Here is a 22,041-nt window from a genome sequence, read left to right as displayed (position 1 = left end):
TAAATCCTAATTTTATGTCGTGTCATGGTAACAAACAGTTGAACGACACTACATTGGTTTGGATGGGAATTTATATATATAAATTATGGTACCGCGATATGAGCTTGAGTCTCAGGATCGTTGGTTAGGGTGCGTATATGCAGTGGATGCATAGCTCGCTATAGTAGGTTGAGGTGTACCCTGTTAGGTCTATGTACTCATGCCCACCTCTGGGTGTGTTTTCGTATGTTGCCTTCTATTCAGATTGAGACCGCTACTGTAACTCAGTGAATGTCCCTTAATGTGGATATATATATATATATTGTACGGACTAAATAGATATGGTTGAGACATCTAAGGTGTATCTGCGTATCGGGTCTCTGTTTGGATTGTAGTTAGGATAGAACTTGTTCGTGGGCCTGACTCACTATTATTTTTCAGGTATCGGACAGTTGCAGGTTCACGTAACATGGATTCCCAAGTTGTATTAGAAATAGAGAATTTGGATGTATCGGAATATTTCTTAATTTTTTATTCTGAGATTTCAATAGTTGGATTATCGTTGTAGATTATCATTGTAATTTCTTTTCAGCAGTTTTATTTATTCCTGTTTTCTTAATTGTATTATGTGTTCGCTAATTACTAATTGGTTTGATATCCTCGGGTAATCGGGCGTGGGCCTGGCCAACCCGCATCCAGAAATTCGGGGGTATCACAGCCTTATACCAATTGGAGTGACATACTTACATATAAGCACTTCACTTTTCTTTTACCCAGGCGATGTGGGACTGTGCACCTGTAGCTCGCCAATGTGGTAGCCTGACAGTGTCTCGCACCTGCCCATAGCACACCCGCCCACAGGGTCATCACAATCCACCTCCCTTGGAGGCCCGACGTCTCCGTTGGCACACTTCCGGCTAGGTTAGGCTCTGATACCATTTGTAACGACCCACTCTACCACATGGTATGATATTGTCCGCTTTGGCCCTGAGCCCGCACGGTTTTACTCTTGGGCTTTACCCCAAAAAGCCTCATACCAATTGGAGTGACACACCTACATATAAGTACTTCACATTTCATTTACCCAGGCGATGTGGGACTGTGCACCCGTAGCTCGCCAGTGTGGTAGCCTGACAGTGTCTCACACCTGCCCACGGCACACCCGCCCACAGGGTCATCACATCACTAAAACTACATGCTCTCGAAACCGGTCCGACTGTTCATCTTGCTCAATTGATGGGTATTGAGATGCTCTCCTTCCTCCAAGAACCTAGCAAACAACTCAACTAAAGCTCTGCTACAGAGTTTTTTTTTTTATTATAAGTAAAGCTCTGCTAGAGAGTTGTCTCTTTATCCGCATCACTTCTTCCTGCCGATCGGGTAGGCGGTGGCGACGATGGTGAGTGACTCGATGGGTGGTCACTTAGTAATGGTGGCTACGGCCGATGGGTGCAACCGGTGAGATCGGAAAGGTATTACGCAGTCGTCGGTGAAAGAGATAGATAAGAGAGTAAAGCTAAGTCGAATAAAGGGGAAGGGGATTGTGCGCTAGATGAACCAATCTAATATTGACATGTACTGTCGATTTTTAGTCGGGTAAAGATTAGTCGCCAAAATTAGTATTTTCCTAAATAAAAATAAAAAAGGAAATAAATCCTAAACTTGCAGTCCCACATACAAACCCCTGCCAATCGTCGTTAATCAAAATGAATTGAATTGTAGACATCATGACGCTGCATAAACCATGCACTCTACTAGCATCAAAAAGCCAATAAGCTTTTCTTTTTTATTTTTGATTTTTCAAAAAGCCTGTAAGCCACGAAGCCCATAGTAGTCATTTAACTTGTAACCCTACCCTCTTACACAGACAACGAGGGTTGAAATCGTAAATGTGCATCTCTTTAGGTCCCCACAAAATCACGTGTTCACTATTACCAGAGAGGCACAGAATATATATACTCTCATCTTCCACCGCAGTATCCCTGCAAATGCCATTCTCTCTCTTCTCTGTTTCTCTCTCTAAAAACACGTATATATCATAATCCGATGGAGAGACTGGTGGACGTGTCGGAGCAAGAGGTGCGCATAGACTTCCAAATAGGCTGCAAATGCCGAGCCAGTGTGCGACTCAGGTCTCTAAGCGCCACCACTCCAATAGCCTTCAAGGTCCAGACATCATCGCCCCACAAGTTCCTGGTCAACCCACCGAGTGGACTCATCCCACCCTTATCCAACTCAAACTTCCAAATTATTCTCAAATCCCAATCCCAGCTTCCTCCAACCTTCCCTCGCTCACCCTCCGATCGTTTCCTCATCAAAACAGCCCTCGCTCCTGACCTCACCCACAACACGTCCGAGACAACTCACCCCGAGTTCATCAACTCGTGGTTCAACTCGAGGCCCCACCAGTCAACCCACGACGTAAAGCTCAAGGTTGCCTTCGTGGGTCCCTTCCTTCTCCGTCACGCGGTGGCCAGCGACGACATCGACGCGGTTAGGAACATAATCAAGCGGCAGAGGAACATTGTCGCTGAGTTGCCCACTCGGGAAGCCGAGTCACTCCTCCGAGTGGCGACCGAGTTGCGCAACTCGGACGACATGGTGAACTTGTTAGCTGAAGCCGGGTTAAAGACTGAGTCGAGCTATGTTGCGAAGGGGTGGTCGGATGTACACGTGGCGGCGGCGTTTGATCGGACGGAGGAGCTTTTGAGTTTGATAAGAGAGAGCGAAGCTGGGTCGTTGGATTGCAGGGATAAGGAGGGGAGGACACCGTTGCATTTGGCGGCGAGTAAGGGGCACGAGAGGTGCGCTAGGGTGTTGATAGGTGCAGGTGTAGATGTGGACGCGAAGAGTAAGGACGGTCGGACCGCGTTGTATAGAGCAGCTGCCAATGGGAACCGTCGGATGGTGGAGATGCTTATTGAGATGGGTGCGGACCCCACACTCACTTCAATTGATCGTAGCCGCACAGCTCTTGATGTTGCCCGTGACAAGGGTCATGTAAGTAGCTAAACAACAAACTACTATTAAGCCAACCATATAAATTGGTAGTCTTATTGTGAAAATATTATTAGCCATAGACTATAGCAATTAGTGTCATTTAAAAAAAAAAAAAAATTCTCTATTAAATTTCGCAAATTAATCATATTAACATATAAGTAGTTAGAAAATTGGATGTATTTACTTATTTATTTATGTGAGTGGGTTAAGTATGATGCTTAATTGTGTCCGACTCTTGAATTCATTAACATAATACTTTAATTGAATATGATTTTTTTTTTTTTTGGGGCCATAAATGTTGTTAAAAAGTATGGATTAAATTATTAAAGTCACAAGTCTCTTAAATTACATTTGAATTCCATCCAAATGCATTCATTTTCAAATGTGGATTAAATGCGATCCAAATTTAATTCCAATTTAAATTCCTTCACAGAAAAGTCCAAAATTTTGATTTCTTAATGAAATCATTTCATTTGTTGTCCAAAACGCTTCCATCCTTCACATAGTGTAGAAATGACAATCTTGGAAAATAATGTAATATCAATGTTTGTTTTCAAAATTACCTTTTTGTATCCACAAGTACAATTTGTGCATAATGCATTGTATCTGTCCACAAGAATTCTTCCAAATTCTAAAACTTCCTCCGATTCCAATTACTATGTGTTGGTTTGGTGCTCCCAAACATAGCTTAGTAATATTTTTTAAAATTGGTTTCCATCGAGAATGGTAACTGTTAGATATGATTTAAGTGTAGAAAAAGGTAATTACCAAAACAACATAACAATTATATCCAATGATTACCATACTTGGTGTGGATAAATTTGTTGGTAACCGCTGAATAATGGATCATTTCTGTATACGGTAATATCATAATGTAAGTTGTAGTTGAAATTAATCATTTGGGTGCATCTCTATGGACCTTGGTGGTTATTTTAGTTGATGTAATGCCTTCGCTGCTATTAAGTTATACTTTTGTAATCCATTTTTTCTGATAGAAATATTTAAATCATGACATTGCAGAAAGAGATCGCCGAGATACTTAAACAGGGTGAAGCAGTGCTAAATGCAGCCAGACGCGGAGAGCTGGAGCGTCTTGAGTTGCTGCTGGAGAGAGATGCGAGTGTGAGTTACAGCGATCAGTATGGTCTGACAGCTCTTCACACGGCTGCTATCAAAGGGCACAAGGATGCAGTGATGATCCTGGTTGAGTTTGGATCGGGCTTGGAATGCCAGGATGTAGAAGGCCACACACCACTGCATTTGGCCGTAGAAGGTGGAAGCATAGAGACAGTTGAGGTGTTGATCAATAGAGGAGCCAATGTCAATGCCAAGAGCAAGAAAGGTGCAACCCCTCTTTACACAGCTAGAGCATTGGGTTATGATGATATAACACAGCTTCTTATTGACAGGGGAGCTTGTTCCTCTTTTCCCTCTTCATCATCTACTTCCTTGTCATCTATGCTATGATGAACTCGTATATGCACACACTTTTGCACCTCTGGATTGACTTGAAAGGTTTCGAAAATAAGGGTTGGGGTTAGTGCTGTGGAGAATCTGAACCGATCTTAGACCTCATTAAAATCGCGTTTTATACATGATTTGATTAGTTCGATTATTTAGCATTGAAAAGGATAAAAATATAGGCGGAAGTGCTTCCCCTCCGTGGAAAATTAAGCATCTTGACCTTATTTGAAATCGGGTTGGGCATTACCTAGTGGCTTAGTTGGTAGAACACCTAGCTCCTTAAGCGGGTGTGTCCCTGTTCTAGTCCTCTCCCGGCTGGCCTTCCTTAGTTTGCCCAAAAAAAAACAGGGAAATCAGGTTTGAACAGATTGCAGATAGCATATTCAACCCTTTGGGGCTGGTAGGGTGGTCTTTTTTCTTTTTCTTTTTTTAATAAAACATTTGAACCCTTTGTGGAGTTACAACACCTCCTTAATAATATGGTTCATGCATTGGCAAATGGACTCTATAGATGTCTAGCAGAGATGTTTGATCTTTTATGGGCATGCAGAACCGTATATCATGCATCTGGTTACTATAAAAAATAACTTGAGGAGCCAAAGTGGATTGGTATTGATGCCAAGGCAATCCTAGTATTTTGGAATATACATCAATAAAAATTTTATGTTTTGTAATTATAGATCATTGTATTTATTTTTTGTACTGGATTGATGAAAATGACTGATTGATAGAAAGTAAATCAGATAATTTTCGAGTGTCGTGACAAAATTTTCATTTAGGCTGTCGCACCTTTACCATGCATAATCAGAAAAGCATTATATGTAATTTTTTTCTTATTTTCCTAATGCTTTCTAAAATTTGTGGGGTATATATTTTTTGGTGTTTCAACTTTGAACTAAATTTCTTTTCAATCCAATATCTAATGCACCATTTCGTGCTTTCAAATATAATAAATAAGCGATTAAAAATTTAAATAGCATGAATGGAAATACTTCTCTTTAAGAACTTTCTTGAAAGGTAATCTGGACTCATTGATTCAAATCAAAAGTTTAAAGCAAGGTTTGAGCGCTGCAATATCTCTGAACACCAAATCCCAAATGGTTGAGCTTATTCCAACTCATGCAATTTAGTTGAAGTTGGCTCGCATAAAATTCTCGTTATTGCAAAGTCTGAGAGGGTTAAAAAACGGTTAAAACAAAAATATAAGATAAATTACATGTTATATCTGGTAATATTGAATTTAAAAGTGTCTTAAAACTGAAATTGAAGAAAAATTAATTTTTATTTATTTTTTTTTTTTACCTACAACTCCAATGCTATGTAACCAAAGTAACCAAACACTCTGGTCAGTAAGTGAAAACGAAATTGGGCCTACCTTTCCGTTTTAGTAGCAATTTTTTCTGCGATTCCAAACACCAGTTTTATGCTACCAACACCACAAATTATGAGTCAAACAGTGGAAAGGAAATTGCGCCTTCCTTTCCGTTATTTCCGTTGAACTCTCTTTCTTCTCTCTCTCTAAAAAATCAAGGCAAATCAATTCCTCTCCCTGACAAAAATGTCTCTCCTATTCCTTCATCTCCTCCTAATTCCACTCCTCACTCCACTCTCTGCATCCAGTACCACAACCCCAGACCGTTTCATCAAATCAATCCCACAATCTCTCCAACGCAAACACAAACCCCAAGAATACTTGGAACTGACCCATCCTCTACCGTCTGATCACCTGACCCCATCATGCTCTTCCCACGTACTCCATCAAGACTTCGGCTACACCATGGGCCTCCCTCCAGTTTCCGTCACTTACTCTCCACCGTCCGATTGCCTCTCCCCGTGGTCCCACATCGTCCTCGACTTCCAAGCCTCCTGCAAAGGCGAGCAATACGACCGCATCGTCGGCGTCTGGCTCGGCGGCTCCGAGATTCTCCGCACCAGCACCGCCGAGCCGACTCGGGATGGAATCTTCTGGAAGGTCCGCAAGGACGTCACTAGGTACGCCTCTCTCCTCCTACCATCGAACCTCACTTTCACTGTCATGCTCGAAAACATCGTCAACGACGTCTTCACTGGCGTTTACCACGTCAACATCTCTCTTCTATACTATAAGGATCAGGGAGTTAGGGTTGCGTCTGATCATCAAAACCTGAATGAAAAATTAGGGTTTGTGAATTCAGTCGACGAAGAGAGCAAATTAGGGAAAAACTCGATGCTTGTATATAGAGGACCTACCGAGGCATTGAATTTATATGAAACACCAGCTGATTTGATAATGCCGATATCGGGTGTCCGTGATGAAGGGTTTTGGTTCCGAATTGAGAACGAATCGGGTGTGAAATCGAAGGGACTTCGAATTCCTCTGAATTCTCGGAAACTTGTGCTTGAGGTTTATGTGTCATTTCATGGAAATGATGAGTTTTGGTACTCGAATCCGCCTGATTCATACATAATAACCAACAATTTGACTACAGGAAGAGGTAATGGAGCTTACAGAGAGGTTTTCGTGACTATTGATGGGAGATTTGTTGGTTCGGTGGTTCCATTTCCGGTGATATTCACCGGTGGAATCAATCCGTTGTTCTGGGAACCAGTTGTTGCCATTGGAGCTTTCAATGTGCCTTCCTATGATCTCGAATTGACCCCATTTTTGGGGCTTCTCTTGGATGGGAAAGAACATATCTTTGGGCTTGGAGTGGCTGATAGTATCCCATTTTGGCTTGTGGATGCAAATTTGCACATATGGTTGGACCATGGCTCATCTGCAGTCCAAGCTAGAACTGTTGATTCGTATACTCCGGCTGTTTCCGTAGAACGACGCTCCACATTCACACAGCTTGATGGATCATTCAGGATAGATGCACATAGGAAGAGTCGATTCTTGGGGTGGGCAATCACAGCTGCAGGCAACTTAACTACCCAAGTCCTGCAGCTATTCAAGTTCAAGAACTCGATACAGTTTCACCAAAATGGGACCTATAAATCTGTTAGACAGAGAGTGAGGACAAGAATTAACGTGAGAGTAAAATCCGATATGGGTAGATTGATCGCACGCACGAGTATCAAGAGGCAATACCCTCTCAAAATTATGACTGCAACGATACCCCAATCCAAGAAGAAGGATACTTATTTGATGGTCACAAATGTGTCTCACGCGTTGAGGGAGAAATCGACTCACGGGAAGCTTAAGAGCTCTGTGCATAACATTCAAGATTCAAGGGGATGGATGATGGTGAAGGATCACGATGTTCTATCTGGTGAAGCAAACACAAATCAAACTTTGACTTACAAGGACGAGTTTGGTTGCTACTCTCAATTTGTTGCATCTATCAATGGCAAACTCTACAGAGACAACTCGAGCTTTCTTTGTGCATCTTCTATCTAATTTCATTTCACAGTCGCTTTAACACTGTAAGAGTTCTTTGTCTTGAGAACTATTATTAGTCTCCTTATGTGTGTATGCATTTGTGTCCCTGTAACATATTTTAGGTTTCATAACACTTGTTGCCTTTTGGCTTTTTAATAAGATATCTTTGGTTTATTTTCTTGTTAGCAATGTTGTATGTTAATTTGTTGAATCTCTAATTCATTGAATGGATTATGTGTTTTTAACTTACTTCAAATCTTCAAGCAACTGTTGAAACCTATACTTTTTGTTGTAGATGTAAGAAGCTTCTTTTCGCTGCATAATATTTGTTATGATAATAGTACTACTGAATCAATAAGGATTCATGACTTAACTGTACAATGGGAGATGGTTATAATCTAATTGATATCAATTTATTAGCCCATGAAGCTTCATTCAATAGTTCAATTTGACCTAGTGCTGGAATGTTGAAGGTGCTTCAAAGTGCAACCATCTTCAACACCCGATTCTACAAAGATCAGAGGACATTGATTGTAGATTGTCATTCCAACTGGTTTATAAACCCTAACTTGTTTGAAGTATCAAGAAGTCAGTCCTGACTCCCCGAAGGCAGGTTTTACATGAAGAAGATTTGGTTCAGTATGTTCTATTTACAAGTAGGATTAGAACTTGAGACCGGGATACTGACTCTAATATCCCGGTCAATGAACACTTATTTTCCTTGATGATTGGAAATATTAATTCACTAGTGACCAGGTACTATATTGTTGGTATTCCCGGATACCCAATAATTTCTACATGATAATAATGTTCGTTGCAAGGTAAAAAACAATAATTCTGGTGTCTTTCCAAGAAATTTCCAAACACCATACATGTTGAAACACTGGAGAGTACCCATGGCATCTACAGAAGTTTGGTTTTTAACTTCATATAAATCTTTGTGGAAGTACTGCTTTGAGAGGACCACTATGTGCTAGTGTACATGTCATTCATTTATATTTGCAGCTTGCACAATTAACCCACAGTTAAGCCATCAATTTTACCCATTGGATGATGAATCTATCTGTTATGATTGTTAATTGGTTTTGGTGATCAAGTTGCATATGAGAAAACGAAAATTTGTGAAAATAGACTATCAATTTGATCCGGTGTCAGTTAGACTTCTGAAATAAATTTTGGATCCTAGCTTTATTCAACTTGGGCCCGAACGAATTGAAGTAGACTTCTGAACTATTTGGATCCTAGCTTCCCTCAACTTGGGTCCACACGTATTGAGGTTGAGAATCACACATATATCGTTTAGTGCCACGTATATGTGAAGAAAAAAAAGTTGCGATTAATATGTGAGTAATTGCATAAACATTTTAAATAAACTAGGAGGCAACATAAGAACTTGGGCCCATTGCCCACACAAACTGAAGTTTAGAATTAGAATCAAACGAACCGGTGAGCCCTCCGGTGAAACGTAGTGCGAGAAATACATGAAAAAAATCAAAGTTGCGTAAACGATATGAATTATTGTATAAGTGATCTAAATGAAATAAGACGTAACACAGGATAAAATGGTACAAGAGACTATCCAAATTGGTCTACCATTGTGTATTATATACTACTTTGTTAAAAGTTTTAATGATTATATAAAGTACCAAGCTCTTGTGAAGGAAAATTGCTTGCTAAACCCATTCCACACGCCATGTATAGTTTTGAAAAGAAAATTCTTCCTGAAAATTATTATCAAAAAAAGAAGAAGAAGTTTTTAGGTATAAACAACTACTTATATATATATAGAGAGAGAGAAAGAGAGAGAGAGATACTTAAATTTGTAATCGTTAACCCTTTTATATCTTTTTTTGGTAAGTCATTAATCCTTTTTATATCATGAAAATAGAAAAGCTATAATAATAGAATAACTATTATTGACACACGCAAAGACATATATATATCCCATATGGTGATTTTATTTTATTTATATATTTTTAAAATTTTTGTCACCCCATATCATAATATACTCTTAAGTAGTCTCATAAGTGAGAGTAAGAGTAAAAGCGAATTGAAAAGTGGAAGCGCAAATACGACAAAATTAAGTCACAAATTAGTATATAAAAAAAAATGAGAGCCTGCGTGAACGTGAGACTAGGGACGTGTTTAAAGCGTGAGAACAATACCCGTTCATCGAGAAGTATTGTTTAACTAAACTCTTAAAGCAATTTCTTCTCACAATAGTTGAGATCCCCTTAAATTTACATGTATTTTTGGTAAGTCCCTTGAATTTACATGCAGCCGCTTAGTGTAATCAAATAAATTGTTGTGGTGTTTAAATCAGATGGTCAGGTGGTTAGATCAGAGTATGCTTGACACCTTGGGGGTTTTATGGTTCAGACAGAGAGGTCATGTTTGGTTTGGATCATTTTAAGTGGTTTTGCTTATATACAAATGATTAGTAAATAATCAATCAAAATTGTAAATAGTTTGATAAAGTAAAATAAAGTTTATATTATAACAAAATATGTTTCTTATGTAAATAATGTTTTGATTTAAAAATAATAATAATAATTTGTCTTGAGAATCCTTGAAATAGTGAAATTGAGAAAATTTTAACAAGAAGCCCGTCTAGCTCAGTTGGTAGAGCGCAAGGCTCTTAACCTTGTGGTCGTGGGTTCGAGCCCCACGGTGGGCGACAGCTTTAAAAGATTTTTTATTCACTAAGATATTTCGTATGCTTTTTATGGACGACCAAATAGAGTTTTTATTTAAGCATTTTATATGGACGAACAAATAGAGTTTTATTTTTTGAAAATTTTTTTTTCACTAAAATATTTTGTATGCTTTGCTGGACGACCAAATAGGGTTTTTATTTAAGCTCTTTTTGGACGAATAAATAGAGTTTTATTTTTTAAAACAGAAGAAAATATATATATATAGATTTCTAGACCCCATAAAATAGAAGTCCTCTTAATCCGACTAATCCAGAGCACTAGGATTAGGGATTTTGTAGGGTACTTACTACTTGATGCTTAGTGTTTCCAAATGTCCCTTGTATTTATTAATTATGGCAGAAAACCAGTAGTCATAAGGTCAACCATTCTCGTTGGGGAGATCCTTTTAGTATTATTGATCACCAGGCATCAATTTTAAACATGAATGTTCCAAATAGAACTAGATTCTACTTGTTTCTACTTTTTATTTATGATAAGTTTCTAGCCAATCAAAAAAATTTATCACCACTCATCCATTTTAAACATGAAAGTTCGAAATAAAATTGGATTCTATTTGTTTCTACTTTTTATTTATGAGAGGTTTCTAGCAAATCAAAATTTTCTACACTTTGATTGAGGATTCTATATTACAGACGTGTATATATATTCTGTGCTCTCAAGTCTTAATATAATCCATTTATTCTATATTATACGCAGATATGCAAATCGATTCTCATTGACAAGGAAAACAAGATTTTAAAAAATGAGATTTTAAATCTAGGTTTTTGCATTCACGTGTCGAAGTGATATTGGCGAAGAAGATGGAGGTGTTATAGAAGAACAAACATGGGCTTGATTCTCACAATCTGAAATTCTTTATGAACTTATTTAGAATAATTTTTGTCTTGTATTTTTTTAATACAATAATTATGTATAATTGAGTTTTAATTTTGTGGTTGGATAATCGGGATAGTGTAAATATATATATATATATATATATATATATATATATATATATATATATATATATATATTTACACTATCCCGATTATCCAACCACAAAATTAAATATATAAGAAAAAAAAATATTTGATTCATATAAAAAAAATATTTGATTCATATAATTTTACTTTTTTTTTCATTAAAAAAAAAAAAAAAAAAAAAAAAAAAAAAAAAAAAAACCCCTTAAGAGTAAAAGAGAAAAAAAGATAATTAAAAAAAAAAAAAAATTTTTGAGTGGACATTATAGAAATATTTTTATATATACATCTAAAAACAATAATTTACTATATATATATATATAAATATATTATAGTGGGTTGGGCTCCCAGGAATTGCCTTTCTTTTTCTTTTCTTTTTTTTTTTTTCTAAACCACAACCATCTATAACCAAATGTTTAAAGATTTTAAACTGCATGAGATTCTCTAGTTGTCCTAGCAGCCTTTCCAATGATGATATGAGCCTCCACTTGGACTGATTTAGTTTCATTTCATTCATACAAAGTAAAAGGCATAAACTAACATAACATAATATATGAGATATATAATGTTATAACTTTACGAAAATTTAGTACCCGAATAAGGTTACAGTATAACAGATTTATCACGACACACCAGACCAAAGAGAACCAAATGGGGCAGTTTACGAGCAATAAAAATAACATCCAATGGCCGGATATAACATTTACAACAACTAGATCCAACAAAGCGTACAAGAACAAGTAATTGAATGATCCATCCCGTTTCAGTCAATCTATAGTTTAGCACTTCTAAATAACAAGTAATGGAATGATTTATTCAGTTTCAGTCAATCTATATTTGGCACTTCTAAATCAGATCGAGAGTGACCAGTCGTGACAGCTTATTCCATAGAGATAGAAATTGCAATCCTTTTGGATGTGCGTTCTAGACTGTTGCTGAAAATAAAGCTAATAAGAAAGAGGAATGTAAGAATTACTCTTTGGTTTCTTTGATAAACGAACTATAGGTCAACATTTTGAGATCGTGTATCATCATCATTCCTCAGCGCCGAATGAGAACTTTGTAGTAACTTACTGGTTATAGGCTTGTACTCTGCTTCTTCCAACTTTACATTACAGAGTTTATTGTAGTTGTGCTTTAAATGAGGCGCAACTATTCTTTCCTGAAGAAAAGCAATAAATTTCTTCAACAACAAAAAACCATCATCGCCAGAACTAAACTTTGAAAATAAGGATAACATAACGATACCTTGAAAACTTCAAATGGACAGAAATCGGAATTATCACAACCCTGTTCACAAAAAGAAGAATGCATCAAAAATGGGAAATATGTGATTCAGAGAGGGAATAAGGGCATAAAAAGAGCTTGAAGTGTACAAACCATACGCAAGATTAATTAGAGAAAGGTGATAAGAGAAATGAAGATTGATGATAAAAGCAAAAAGAAAATAAAACGAAAAAAAAAAAAAAAAAAGAAGAAGAAGAAATATGAGTGGAGTGTGCGGTTTCTAAATTTTCTGTTTTTACAAATTAGAATCTGTCAAAATAGAAACCACTTTACAATGCATTGGTGGTGCAGTTGGGATAAATTTCAAAGCCAGAATGAAGATATAAGTAAATGTGTGTGTGTGTGTGTATATTTCTAAGTCACAAAAGATGATAATCTATATAACATGAAGATGAAGTTGGAAAATATATGATATCTTAAAGTATTATTAATTGACAAAAAAGCTTACCGGCATAGGAATGGGATGTTCATTGTGTAGTACATGCACAAAGTATTTGCTTGAAGTGTTAGCTTGACAGCTGTAGAGAATCAGCATGTTATTCCCAGCAAAAGGTGCAACTTTGCTGCCCCGCCAATTTCTTCTCTGAGGAGGCTTTGGAGGGAGTTGCAAGGGTTGTTCTCTTCGTATGTGTTCAAACTCTGAAACATTCAGCAAATAACACCAAGGAGACAAAATAATTCATAAACTGGAGATTCAAATATGTAATCAGGGGACACCCAATTTATCAATTTATCCTGTAAATTACTAAGGGCTTATGTGGCCATTCTGTATTAATTATATGTGAAGTGGGTCATTTTGTACCAAAGAAGCCTGTGTTCGAAGAATTATATAGATATTACTTCCCCACCTAGGTACTCCAGGTTGGGAATGGATCCTGGTGGGGAAGTTATAGACACATTTCAATCAAAACACTCACCAGATCCTTCAAGAAAGAGTCCAAGCAGACATGAGAATGGAAGCAGAGTCTCCGCATGGGCAAACCGCAGTCTTGCCTTTTCATAAGTGCCAGGAGCATGTGCTTCTACCAGAGCAAAAAAGTTAAAAGTTTATAAACACAAATAATGCATTAACATATATAGCATCTATTTGTTAACATTCATTAACTGAATGTAAAGACAATTTAAATTGCAGAGAAATCTTGAAATATATGCTACAGTAAGGGAATCAACTCCTAATAATTGTATTAATACGGCATTTATGCAAAGATAACAATTAACAACAAGAAGATAAATATCATAATTTTTTCACAGTAAGATGCAAATACCCTTATAAGACAACTTATACTTCAGTATGATCATATTATTGGCACCCAGGGCAGTCTTAGCCTGCTCATAATGGTTGTGGTCCATGCCAAATCAGCTAGAATCATCCAACTCCAGGGAATCAAAGGAAACAGAAAGTTCTTCATTCCATTCACTACCTCTTAAAATTCAAACCTCCTCCATCCAAAAAGGTTCTACCATAATGTGATGGGAGAAAGGACATGGCATGCAAGGTTGTAAATGGTGAAATGGAAAATTTAGAATTCATAGGAGTAATATTACCTTCTTTAGCTTTAATAGCTTCCTCCATTGACTGCACGACGTTTTCAAGCAATGGCATTCCCATTCGGTAGTTTAATGAATTACCATAACCCTTCAGTATGAATGACTCCAAATCATCCGTCCACTCTAGCAAAGTCACCTAGATGTAAAAAAATTCCAGGCTAATAAGCATATGTCATGCAAGAAAGAAACATGGTTCTTCAAGTATTACACTGAACTAGCATTATACTAGACGTGTACAGGATTTAAAACCAGACAATCATAGACCAAGAAAAGCACATAGTCAGGAATAACCTATGCAAAACACAAGGTAAGAGAATCAATTAAAAAGTACAAACCCTTCATACCTCAGAAGGACTAAAAAGAGCACAAGCCTGATCAGTTATGTCCAACAAGGATGCTTCCTGCCAAATTGAAAATCACAACCGGACAAATGAAAACTAATTAAAAAGTTAGGTTTCATCAAAGTATGAAGACAGACAAGTAACTACCTGTTTGCACAGAAACCACAGAGATGAAGTATCATCTCTTGTGAAGTTCAGCTCGTATCGCCTCGCTAGTGAGTAAGTAATTTCGTCCAATATAGGTTCCTTCAGCGTATTAACAGCAGGCTCCTGACTTTTCCTAAAATTCTGCAGCCACAGAAAGAAACAATAAAGGGCAAAGCAAATGCGCTGCAAGCTTGCAACTAGACACCAAACAAAAATCAATACTAAAGCAAATTTTAAATCTTGAATGCCTTGCTTAAGTATTCTTGACAAATATGAAGCCAAATTAATAGGCGAGGCTAGATAAACTTCAGCAGCACAAACATTTTCTTTTATTTGGAGGGGTGTATGTGTCTCTGCATGGTTGAAATATATGAGGTGAAATAGAATGCGTTCATCAAGAAGTAAATAATAAGCAAATTGATCTTTGTCAAAATTACTGTAACTAGTACATTCATCCTTACAATTATGCACTGCGCCTCCTTTTTTTCTGGCTTTCCTTTTTTTTTTTTTTTTCCATATTGAATGATTCCAATTTTTCTAATATCTTAAATTTTATAAGCAGAAATATATACAATAATGAATAGAAATATAATAAAATACAGAAATTTTAGAAGAAAAACAAAGGGAAAGGCCATAGTACATCTCTTGACATGTATATACACTTGGTCCGGTGCTTTTGCATTTTTAATTATATAGCTTTCAAAAATAATTGGACTAGTTCATGTTTCACAAATACTGGTTTTCATTAATCTTGCACTGATTAAGAGGAGCATTCTTGCAATTAGAACTTCCAATCATCAGCTCAACCTAGGCCTATCCCTGTGGTACCAAATTCTAGAGTACGTCGTTTTTCATGTGTCGATTCTCGTTCCAATTCCACGTGCCAAAAAATATCATGTTCCAAGTACCATTGAAAGCCATATTGTACTACCTTTAAACTCCTTCAGCTAGTAACCATTTTGCAATCTATCTAAATATTAAAAATCTGTCAAAGTAACTATTATGTGTCCAGAGCACAAGGCAGTCAGAAAGGTGTAATAGCTCTTCCACTGAGCACATGTGCAATTAAGTCAACCAGCAAGCCTGCACATCAAATTGTCTTAATAGAAGCTACCCCTTCTATGGAAGGAAAAAGTTAATGCTAGATATTTTACACCAATATGTGAAAATGATTATTGTGTCGAACGTTTTGTCTGAAACTATAATCTTTGAACATTAGAATTTAAGAATTACTGCTGGAAACTAAGGGTATGGTAAAACCAAATGGATAGTTGTCTTGTCGAAAGAAAAGCCTTGTGGAGCAGGTAGAGCCTAATGTCCCACTTCTAGGGATCATGGTCCTTCCAAATGGGAATAAACACATTTTCAGGTGAAATAAGAATACATGAGAAGTCCACTCGAAATTTCTTGATTTTTTTGTAAGATGAACACGAAAATTATTTCATAAGTGCATATCTCAGAGCAATCTTTAACCGATTTGCTTCAGACAAATTGTCCCTTATTAGAAAGCCTTGACAGAAAATTATCTAAATAAGCAAGGTATATAAATTCAAATCAATAGTATACATGTACAAAAAAGAGAGAGGAGAGAGGAGTTACTGAAATTCATGAAACAGCCAGAATACAAAAGTCTAAATATGGATGATAAAAAATATAGAGTGGCAAAAGAGTGATTAATCAGTGGTATGGTAGCAAATAATGGCCAACAATATATACCAAAATGGATGTTTTCTATAGAAATGGAAGTGGCTTTTTCCTTATAATAATTATAAAAAAAAAAGAAAAAAGAAAAAAGGGGGTGCTTCAATCACAATAAGAACTTGGTTTACAGGATAATCAAACCTTAGAATCCTGCACCAGGTTGATGCAAGGGATAAAAAGTACAAACCACTGATGTGTTTGACATGTGAGCTGACAGACGTCAATCACGAGGCTAAGTGAATCCCCGATATTCACAGGTTTCTATGTTTAACATAAGCAGAACTTCTTACAAGATCTTCACACTTGTGTTTTGCAAACTGCGTAATTTTGGGCTTGCTTGGGAGATTTATGCGCGTTCACAAATCAAGATCATCTAGTAAGTTATAAGGATTTCACTCAAATCGCGAGAGAGAAGAAATTGGTATCTCATGTGATTATTGCCTTCATTACTTGCTATTATGATTGTAATTTTCTTCATAACAACAGCAGACAGACTATTATAACAAAAATGAACCCAAAAAGTTATAATTATTCCCCACTCACAATGATGTTAAACCAAGATACGTGTACAGGTTACAAAAAAATATTATGAAAGCTCAAAGTAAGGTTCAAATAAAATTAGCAAAAGAAACAATGTATCTGTAAATTCTTTAAGAGTTCACTGGTTGAGAAATGTAATATTGACTATATCACCCAATTCTTGACACAACCTATATGCACATGGGGCTTACTATCGAGCCATATTGAATATGAAAAATCAAGTCTGTCTCACTTACCACTTTTCTACCATAGTAACCTGCTTCCAAGTTGTCCTTGAACCTTCTACACATATCTTCGTTTATTAGTTTTTAAAGCATCCATATTGAAATGACAAATTATCTATTAAGAAGATTAAAATGAATGATACAAATGTCCACTATGTGGCATGCAAGTGCAACTGTACTCTAATGTATTTAAGTATTATTGTGCTTGTGAAATACCAAGAGAAAAGTCCATGCATGTACCTTGTAGTTTTGACAACAATCATGAAATCTCAGAATTGTATCACTTGCACGACTTTCACTGGTAACTGCAAAAGCTCGATGACGCCCTGGTCCAAGATTTCCTCTGCCACTAAATAACCCCATGCCAAATGCAACAGCACTGGCTGATGCCCGAGGTATCTACCTCATCAAAAGGGGGAAAAAAAAATATAAGATAATGAGTTTCTTGTATTGGAAAAACAATAAGAAAAAATAATATCACATTCAGTGTGATGCAAATTGCCTTCAGTTGCTCAAGAAACTTCTTCTGCGAGGAACCTTGAGCCCAAGGGCATTAATGATAACAAACTTTTGTGTGCCAAATGTTCAACAAACTCCAATGTGTACCAACTCCATTTGAGTATCATCAATAAAGCAACATCTCAAAGAAGGTCCCTCGCATAATAAGTACATAAAAGAAAAACTAACTACAACCAACCTGTGTTGCTTTTATTGCATATATATCTGGGGAGTAATCCTCATTAAACAGTTCTGGAAATCTTTCTCTAACTCTAATCCCAAGATGATATAGTTCATCTTCTCCTTTGCTAATCAATTCTCCACCCTCGAGCTTCCCTTTCCAAGGAGATTCCCATCCCCATAACCAGGCAGGAACTTTCTGCAAAGACAACTTCTGTTCTTTTGCATCTTGTAGAAGTAATTCCAGGTGAGAGGCCAAATTGTTTAATACTCTCATTTTCTTCTTGGTAGGAGCACGAGTTCCATGCCTTGCCTGCAAAGACGAAACTTTCCATCAAACAACTTGCTATAAACTGGCACTGCTAACTGAACTCAGCATAGAAAACAAAACTCTGAAAAGAAACAATTGGAGATCTCCACAATGATGCCAAAAGAAATATGCAAGCAACGAAACATCATAGCAAATAGCATATTGAAAACTAGCTAACAGTTTTCAGCATTTCTAACGCATCCATGTCTATTTAGGAGGCTGGGAACCTACCGATGATCACAAGTGCCTGTGGAAAAGGCTTTTGAGGTGTGACTGCAGCCAAACCCACATAAATAATTAATCTGCAAGTAGTAGGTACTAGGTATATATGACCACGGTCATTGTGAGACAGATGGCACAACCAAAGAAGTGTGTGATTGAGCCCCATTGCAGGCCAATGGTCATATAATCCCTATTAGAAATGTCGGACCCTTGAGAGATGCAATGAATGGGAGGGCAAGCTGAGAAAGTAGCAACCTCACTAATTATGCACCGAGATAGATGTTAAGATCAAAGATAGATAGATATTAGGATTGAAGATCATTCTCCATCTTGACCAAGTCATAAAAATAGATAAGCTAATGAAGATATTGTCTTCTTCGTGGGTTTTTTTTTTCCTTCATTTTTTGATAAGTAATATTGTCTTCTTCTTGATTGGTAATCCCAAAGCCAATTATAAAGAGGAAATCATAAATAATTTTGTGAAAGTGACCATGAAGTCAACCTATGACAAACGTTAGTCATTTTTAAATTCAAAAATATTATATGCCAAGGTCTTTCATACTACCTTCACCTCAAACATTAGCACCAACATATACAAAATAAGCAAAGTGGTAGGGGTACTAACACCACATAATCTGCTATCTTTGCGACATGTGGTGGTGGTGGTGTTTTAGCACCACATGTAATGCAAGCAATGGAAAAAAAAAAAAACTGATGTATCAGTATGTATCAGTAAAACTGATGTTTACATGTGCAAAATTGATGCAATATCCCAAGCCATAAAATATGTGCATATCTTTACTGCGGCTATATCAAACAGATTCCTGAACATTGCTTCAAGTAAAAAAAAAAATCTCTCTCTAAATGTTTCGTGTACTTTTCTATTATCAATGTTGTCTGAAATCAATGATCTCGAACTAACTAGGCAATACGCAGCAAAATTTAAAATCTGATGCATATTAACATCAGTAAGCTGCACTCAAAAAGATTGCTGATAAAAGGTGATCATGAAGTACATATATGCAGAAATATAGCACAAAACTCAGTGCAGTTGAATCTATTCAAGTATTTCTACAGCTGTGTAAACATGGAAGAGCACTCGCATTTAGTCCTGTGAATAAAAACTAACAAGCCATGACAGGCTGGTAGCATTATGATACCATTTTCTATATTAATAAATTAAATACTTTATGTAACAATGCCATGACACTTATAACTAGTGCTTGTTGACTTAGATATGCATAATAAAAATAATTGACCAACTAAATAGATCCATAGCAGCAAAATTTGAGGTTGTTAATGAAGATTACCAGAAGATTTAAATGGATAGGTGTACACTGATCTGGAATTGTAGAAGGTACAAACAAATTCTCAGAAATGTCTCTCGCAACACCATAGCTGAAATATAAAAATAAAAAAAATACATACAAAGGTAATCAATTAAAAAAAAAAAATTCCATTAAGGGGGTTAAAAATCATCTAATAGTGTACTCTTTACTTCCTTCTAAACAACAAATCATCTAATAGTGTGCTCTTTACTTTTTCTAAACAACACCACCATGTGTGTGCTAACTATAATAGTAGCTCCTAGAGGGCATAAACACACAAAAACACAAAATAGTGTGAACAAGACAAACAATTAATTAAAAATTGTTTTTACAACAAGCAATGTGAGTGGTTTACTTACAGTGGCTAATTGGCTATACCTAACTTAATTCTCAATTTTTCCAAGAAAAGTCGGAAATGGAAAATTTTAATTTTAAATCTTAGCCTCCGTTTGTTTCAGCTTAAAACATTTTTCATGTAAGAAATTTTACATGTAATATATATATATAAATAAAATTGAACGTTAAATGTAAAGCAAAATTGAACGATTATAGATACTTTTAAACACAAATGTAAATCAACCTCTGATTGGATCGGAATTGTAAATGTACAGGAAAAATAAAGAAGATAATCGATCAGGAATTAAATCAAATCCCAAAATATATTATGTTTGTATTTGAAAATATATAATAAGTGATGGAGAGAGCGGAATTGTAGAAGAGAAACCTTGATACAGTTGAGAGATGTTGCCGAATGTCGAAAGCTTCTTCAGCATTGGAAAAATGTACAGTTATGCATAGGCATAGTAATGGTAGAAGAATGGCGGCCATCGCCTTCCTCATCGCCTCCGTGTTTCACTTTCTCTCTCTAGAATAGTCAGATTGATTTAAATCTGTAAGTAAAGCAGTGAAATTCTCTAATTTACGTGTATGAACGGTTCTAGGAGTTACCTGTTGAGTTGTTAATTTCTTCAATGAAATGTTGAGTTGGCAATTTGGCACCACGCAATCTGCGAAAATCATTAGTCCCGCGAACTCTTGATTAGGAGGTATTTAGGCATGGCAATCATAACTCAACACTGAACGTAAATGTGTTTTTTTTACGTGTTGAATTGTGATACGCTTTAGTTTCCCGTAAAGAAAGTTTTTTTCCGAAAAATTGTGACTCAAGAGTCAAGAAAAACATTTATTTTGGAACAGCAGAGTAATAATTTTCAGAAAAAAAAAAAAAAAAAAGAAAAGAAACCGGCGATAGTAAATTTTGATAATTTGAATAAATTATTTTTCTTTTCTATTTTTTTTTTTTTTTTTTTGTCAATTCTTTATTCACTAAACAACCTGATTCTGAACTATTTAATAATTTTTTTTTGGGACATATTGAGTTTCTTAGTTTTATATTTTTTTTTTCATAATTTGAATTATTTCAATTCAATCTGCAATTTTAATTGGGGGTGACAAATTTTGACACTTCCCGCCAAACATGACTCGATTACAACATGAGGTAAACGAATTTGGGTTGATCTTAATAAATTTTAGTAACTCGTTTACTTAATCGTGTCATGTTAGGGTTGAAGAGTTCAACTCGTATAACACATTTATACCTGTTTAGCTCAATCTATCATAATCGTGAATATAAGATACGTAATTTGTTACATGTTTAGACCAAATTATTATGGACAATTAAGTCGTTAATATAAACTTGACTACGCCTTATGATTTTTATTTAAACATTTGTATTATATCTACTTGGCTAGGAGGGCGGGGTGATATTTTTCTTCTTACTTTGAATATTTGGGTTAATCGAGACTTATATTTTTTACAGTATTTATTGTTTGGTTGAATATTAAATATTTCGTTTTGATAAACAGGTTCGTTTAATAAATAAGAGGGGTTAATGTTAAGAATCTTTAACACGATTATTAAACGAATTGTGTTTGAATTTACTTGTTTAGTATAATACTATGAGATTGATGTGATTTGATTTATATCCGTAAACACAAATTGTGACCCCTAAATTTAAACCATTTTATGTGCAATCCTAGTTTGAAGTTTGGACAAAGTTAAATTTAACCCTTCCACATTCATTTGTAAGCCTCCACACAAAATTATGGTTAGATATAAATTATAACGGCGTTAACAGTTATAGTAATGATATTTACTATGTTTTTTAATAATAAAGAAAAAAATATGTGATAAATATGTGTGAACTTTTCTTCGACAAAGAGAAAAAAGAATTTA

At 36.0% G+C, this 22,041-nt stretch overlaps 3 protein-coding genes and 1 non-coding gene across 6 annotated transcripts; 3 read left to right on the top strand and 1 right to left on the bottom strand.

Annotated features, from left to right (window-relative positions):
• The first annotated feature begins 1,942 nt into the window (after positions 1-1,942).
• LOC132270760 (protein VAPYRIN-like) lies at positions 1,943-5,122 on the top strand. The gene is made up of 2 exons (XM_059771961.1): positions 1,943-2,979; positions 4,000-5,122. Exons 1-2 carry the CDS (start codon positions 2,026-2,028, stop codon positions 4,444-4,446), a joined length of 1,401 nt encoding a protein of 466 aa, XP_059627944.1. The 5' UTR covers positions 1,943-2,025; the 3' UTR covers positions 4,447-5,122.
• Positions 5,123-5,797: 675 nt separating this feature from the next.
• On the top strand, positions 5,798-7,989 carry LOC132270759 (peptide-N4-(N-acetyl-beta-glucosaminyl)asparagine amidase A). Its single transcript, XM_059771960.1, has one exon. It carries the CDS (start codon positions 6,002-6,004, stop codon positions 7,820-7,822), a length of 1,821 nt encoding a protein of 606 aa, XP_059627943.1. The 5' UTR covers positions 5,798-6,001; the 3' UTR covers positions 7,823-7,989.
• Positions 7,990-10,408: 2,419 nt separating this feature from the next.
• On the top strand, positions 10,409-10,481 carry TRNAK-CUU (transfer RNA lysine (anticodon CUU)). The gene has a single exon. It is a non-coding gene; the product is annotated as a tRNA-Lys (tRNA).
• Positions 10,482-12,119: 1,638 nt separating this feature from the next.
• Positions 12,120-20,876, bottom strand: LOC132270758 (uncharacterized). Of its 3 annotated transcripts, XM_059771958.1 has the most exons (12): positions 20,755-20,876; positions 20,531-20,671; positions 19,789-19,876; positions 17,966-18,259; positions 17,509-17,667; positions 14,804-14,944; positions 14,660-14,716; positions 14,313-14,451; positions 13,685-13,789; positions 13,216-13,406; positions 12,729-12,770; positions 12,120-12,642 (listed from the first exon to the last, which is right to left on the bottom strand). In XM_059771958.1, the coding sequence occupies exons 2-12, from the start codon at positions 20,644-20,646 to the stop codon at positions 12,481-12,483; spliced, it is 1,494 nt and encodes a 497-aa protein (XP_059627941.1). In that variant the 5' UTR covers positions 20,647-20,671; positions 20,755-20,876; the 3' UTR covers positions 12,120-12,480. The 3 variants fall into 3 exon arrangements, with proteins under 3 accessions (XP_059627941.1, XP_059627942.1, XP_059627940.1); XM_059771959.1 differs by lacking the exon at positions 20,755-20,876 and having other exon boundaries at positions 13,685-13,786; positions 20,531-20,712; XM_059771957.1 differs by lacking the exon at positions 20,755-20,876 and having other exon boundaries at positions 20,531-20,711.
• Positions 20,877-22,041: the final 1,165 nt, after the last annotated feature.

The sequence above is a fragment of the Cornus florida genome, unplaced genomic scaffold (assembly GCF_030987335.1).
Source record: "Cornus florida cultivar Cherokee Brave unplaced genomic scaffold, ASM3098733v1 CherokeeBrave_3.0.0_Hap2_Chr08, whole genome shotgun sequence".
Classification (NCBI taxonomy): Eukaryota; Viridiplantae; Streptophyta; class Magnoliopsida; order Cornales; family Cornaceae; genus Cornus; species Cornus florida.
This window is presented reverse-complemented; position numbering and strand designations above follow the sequence as displayed.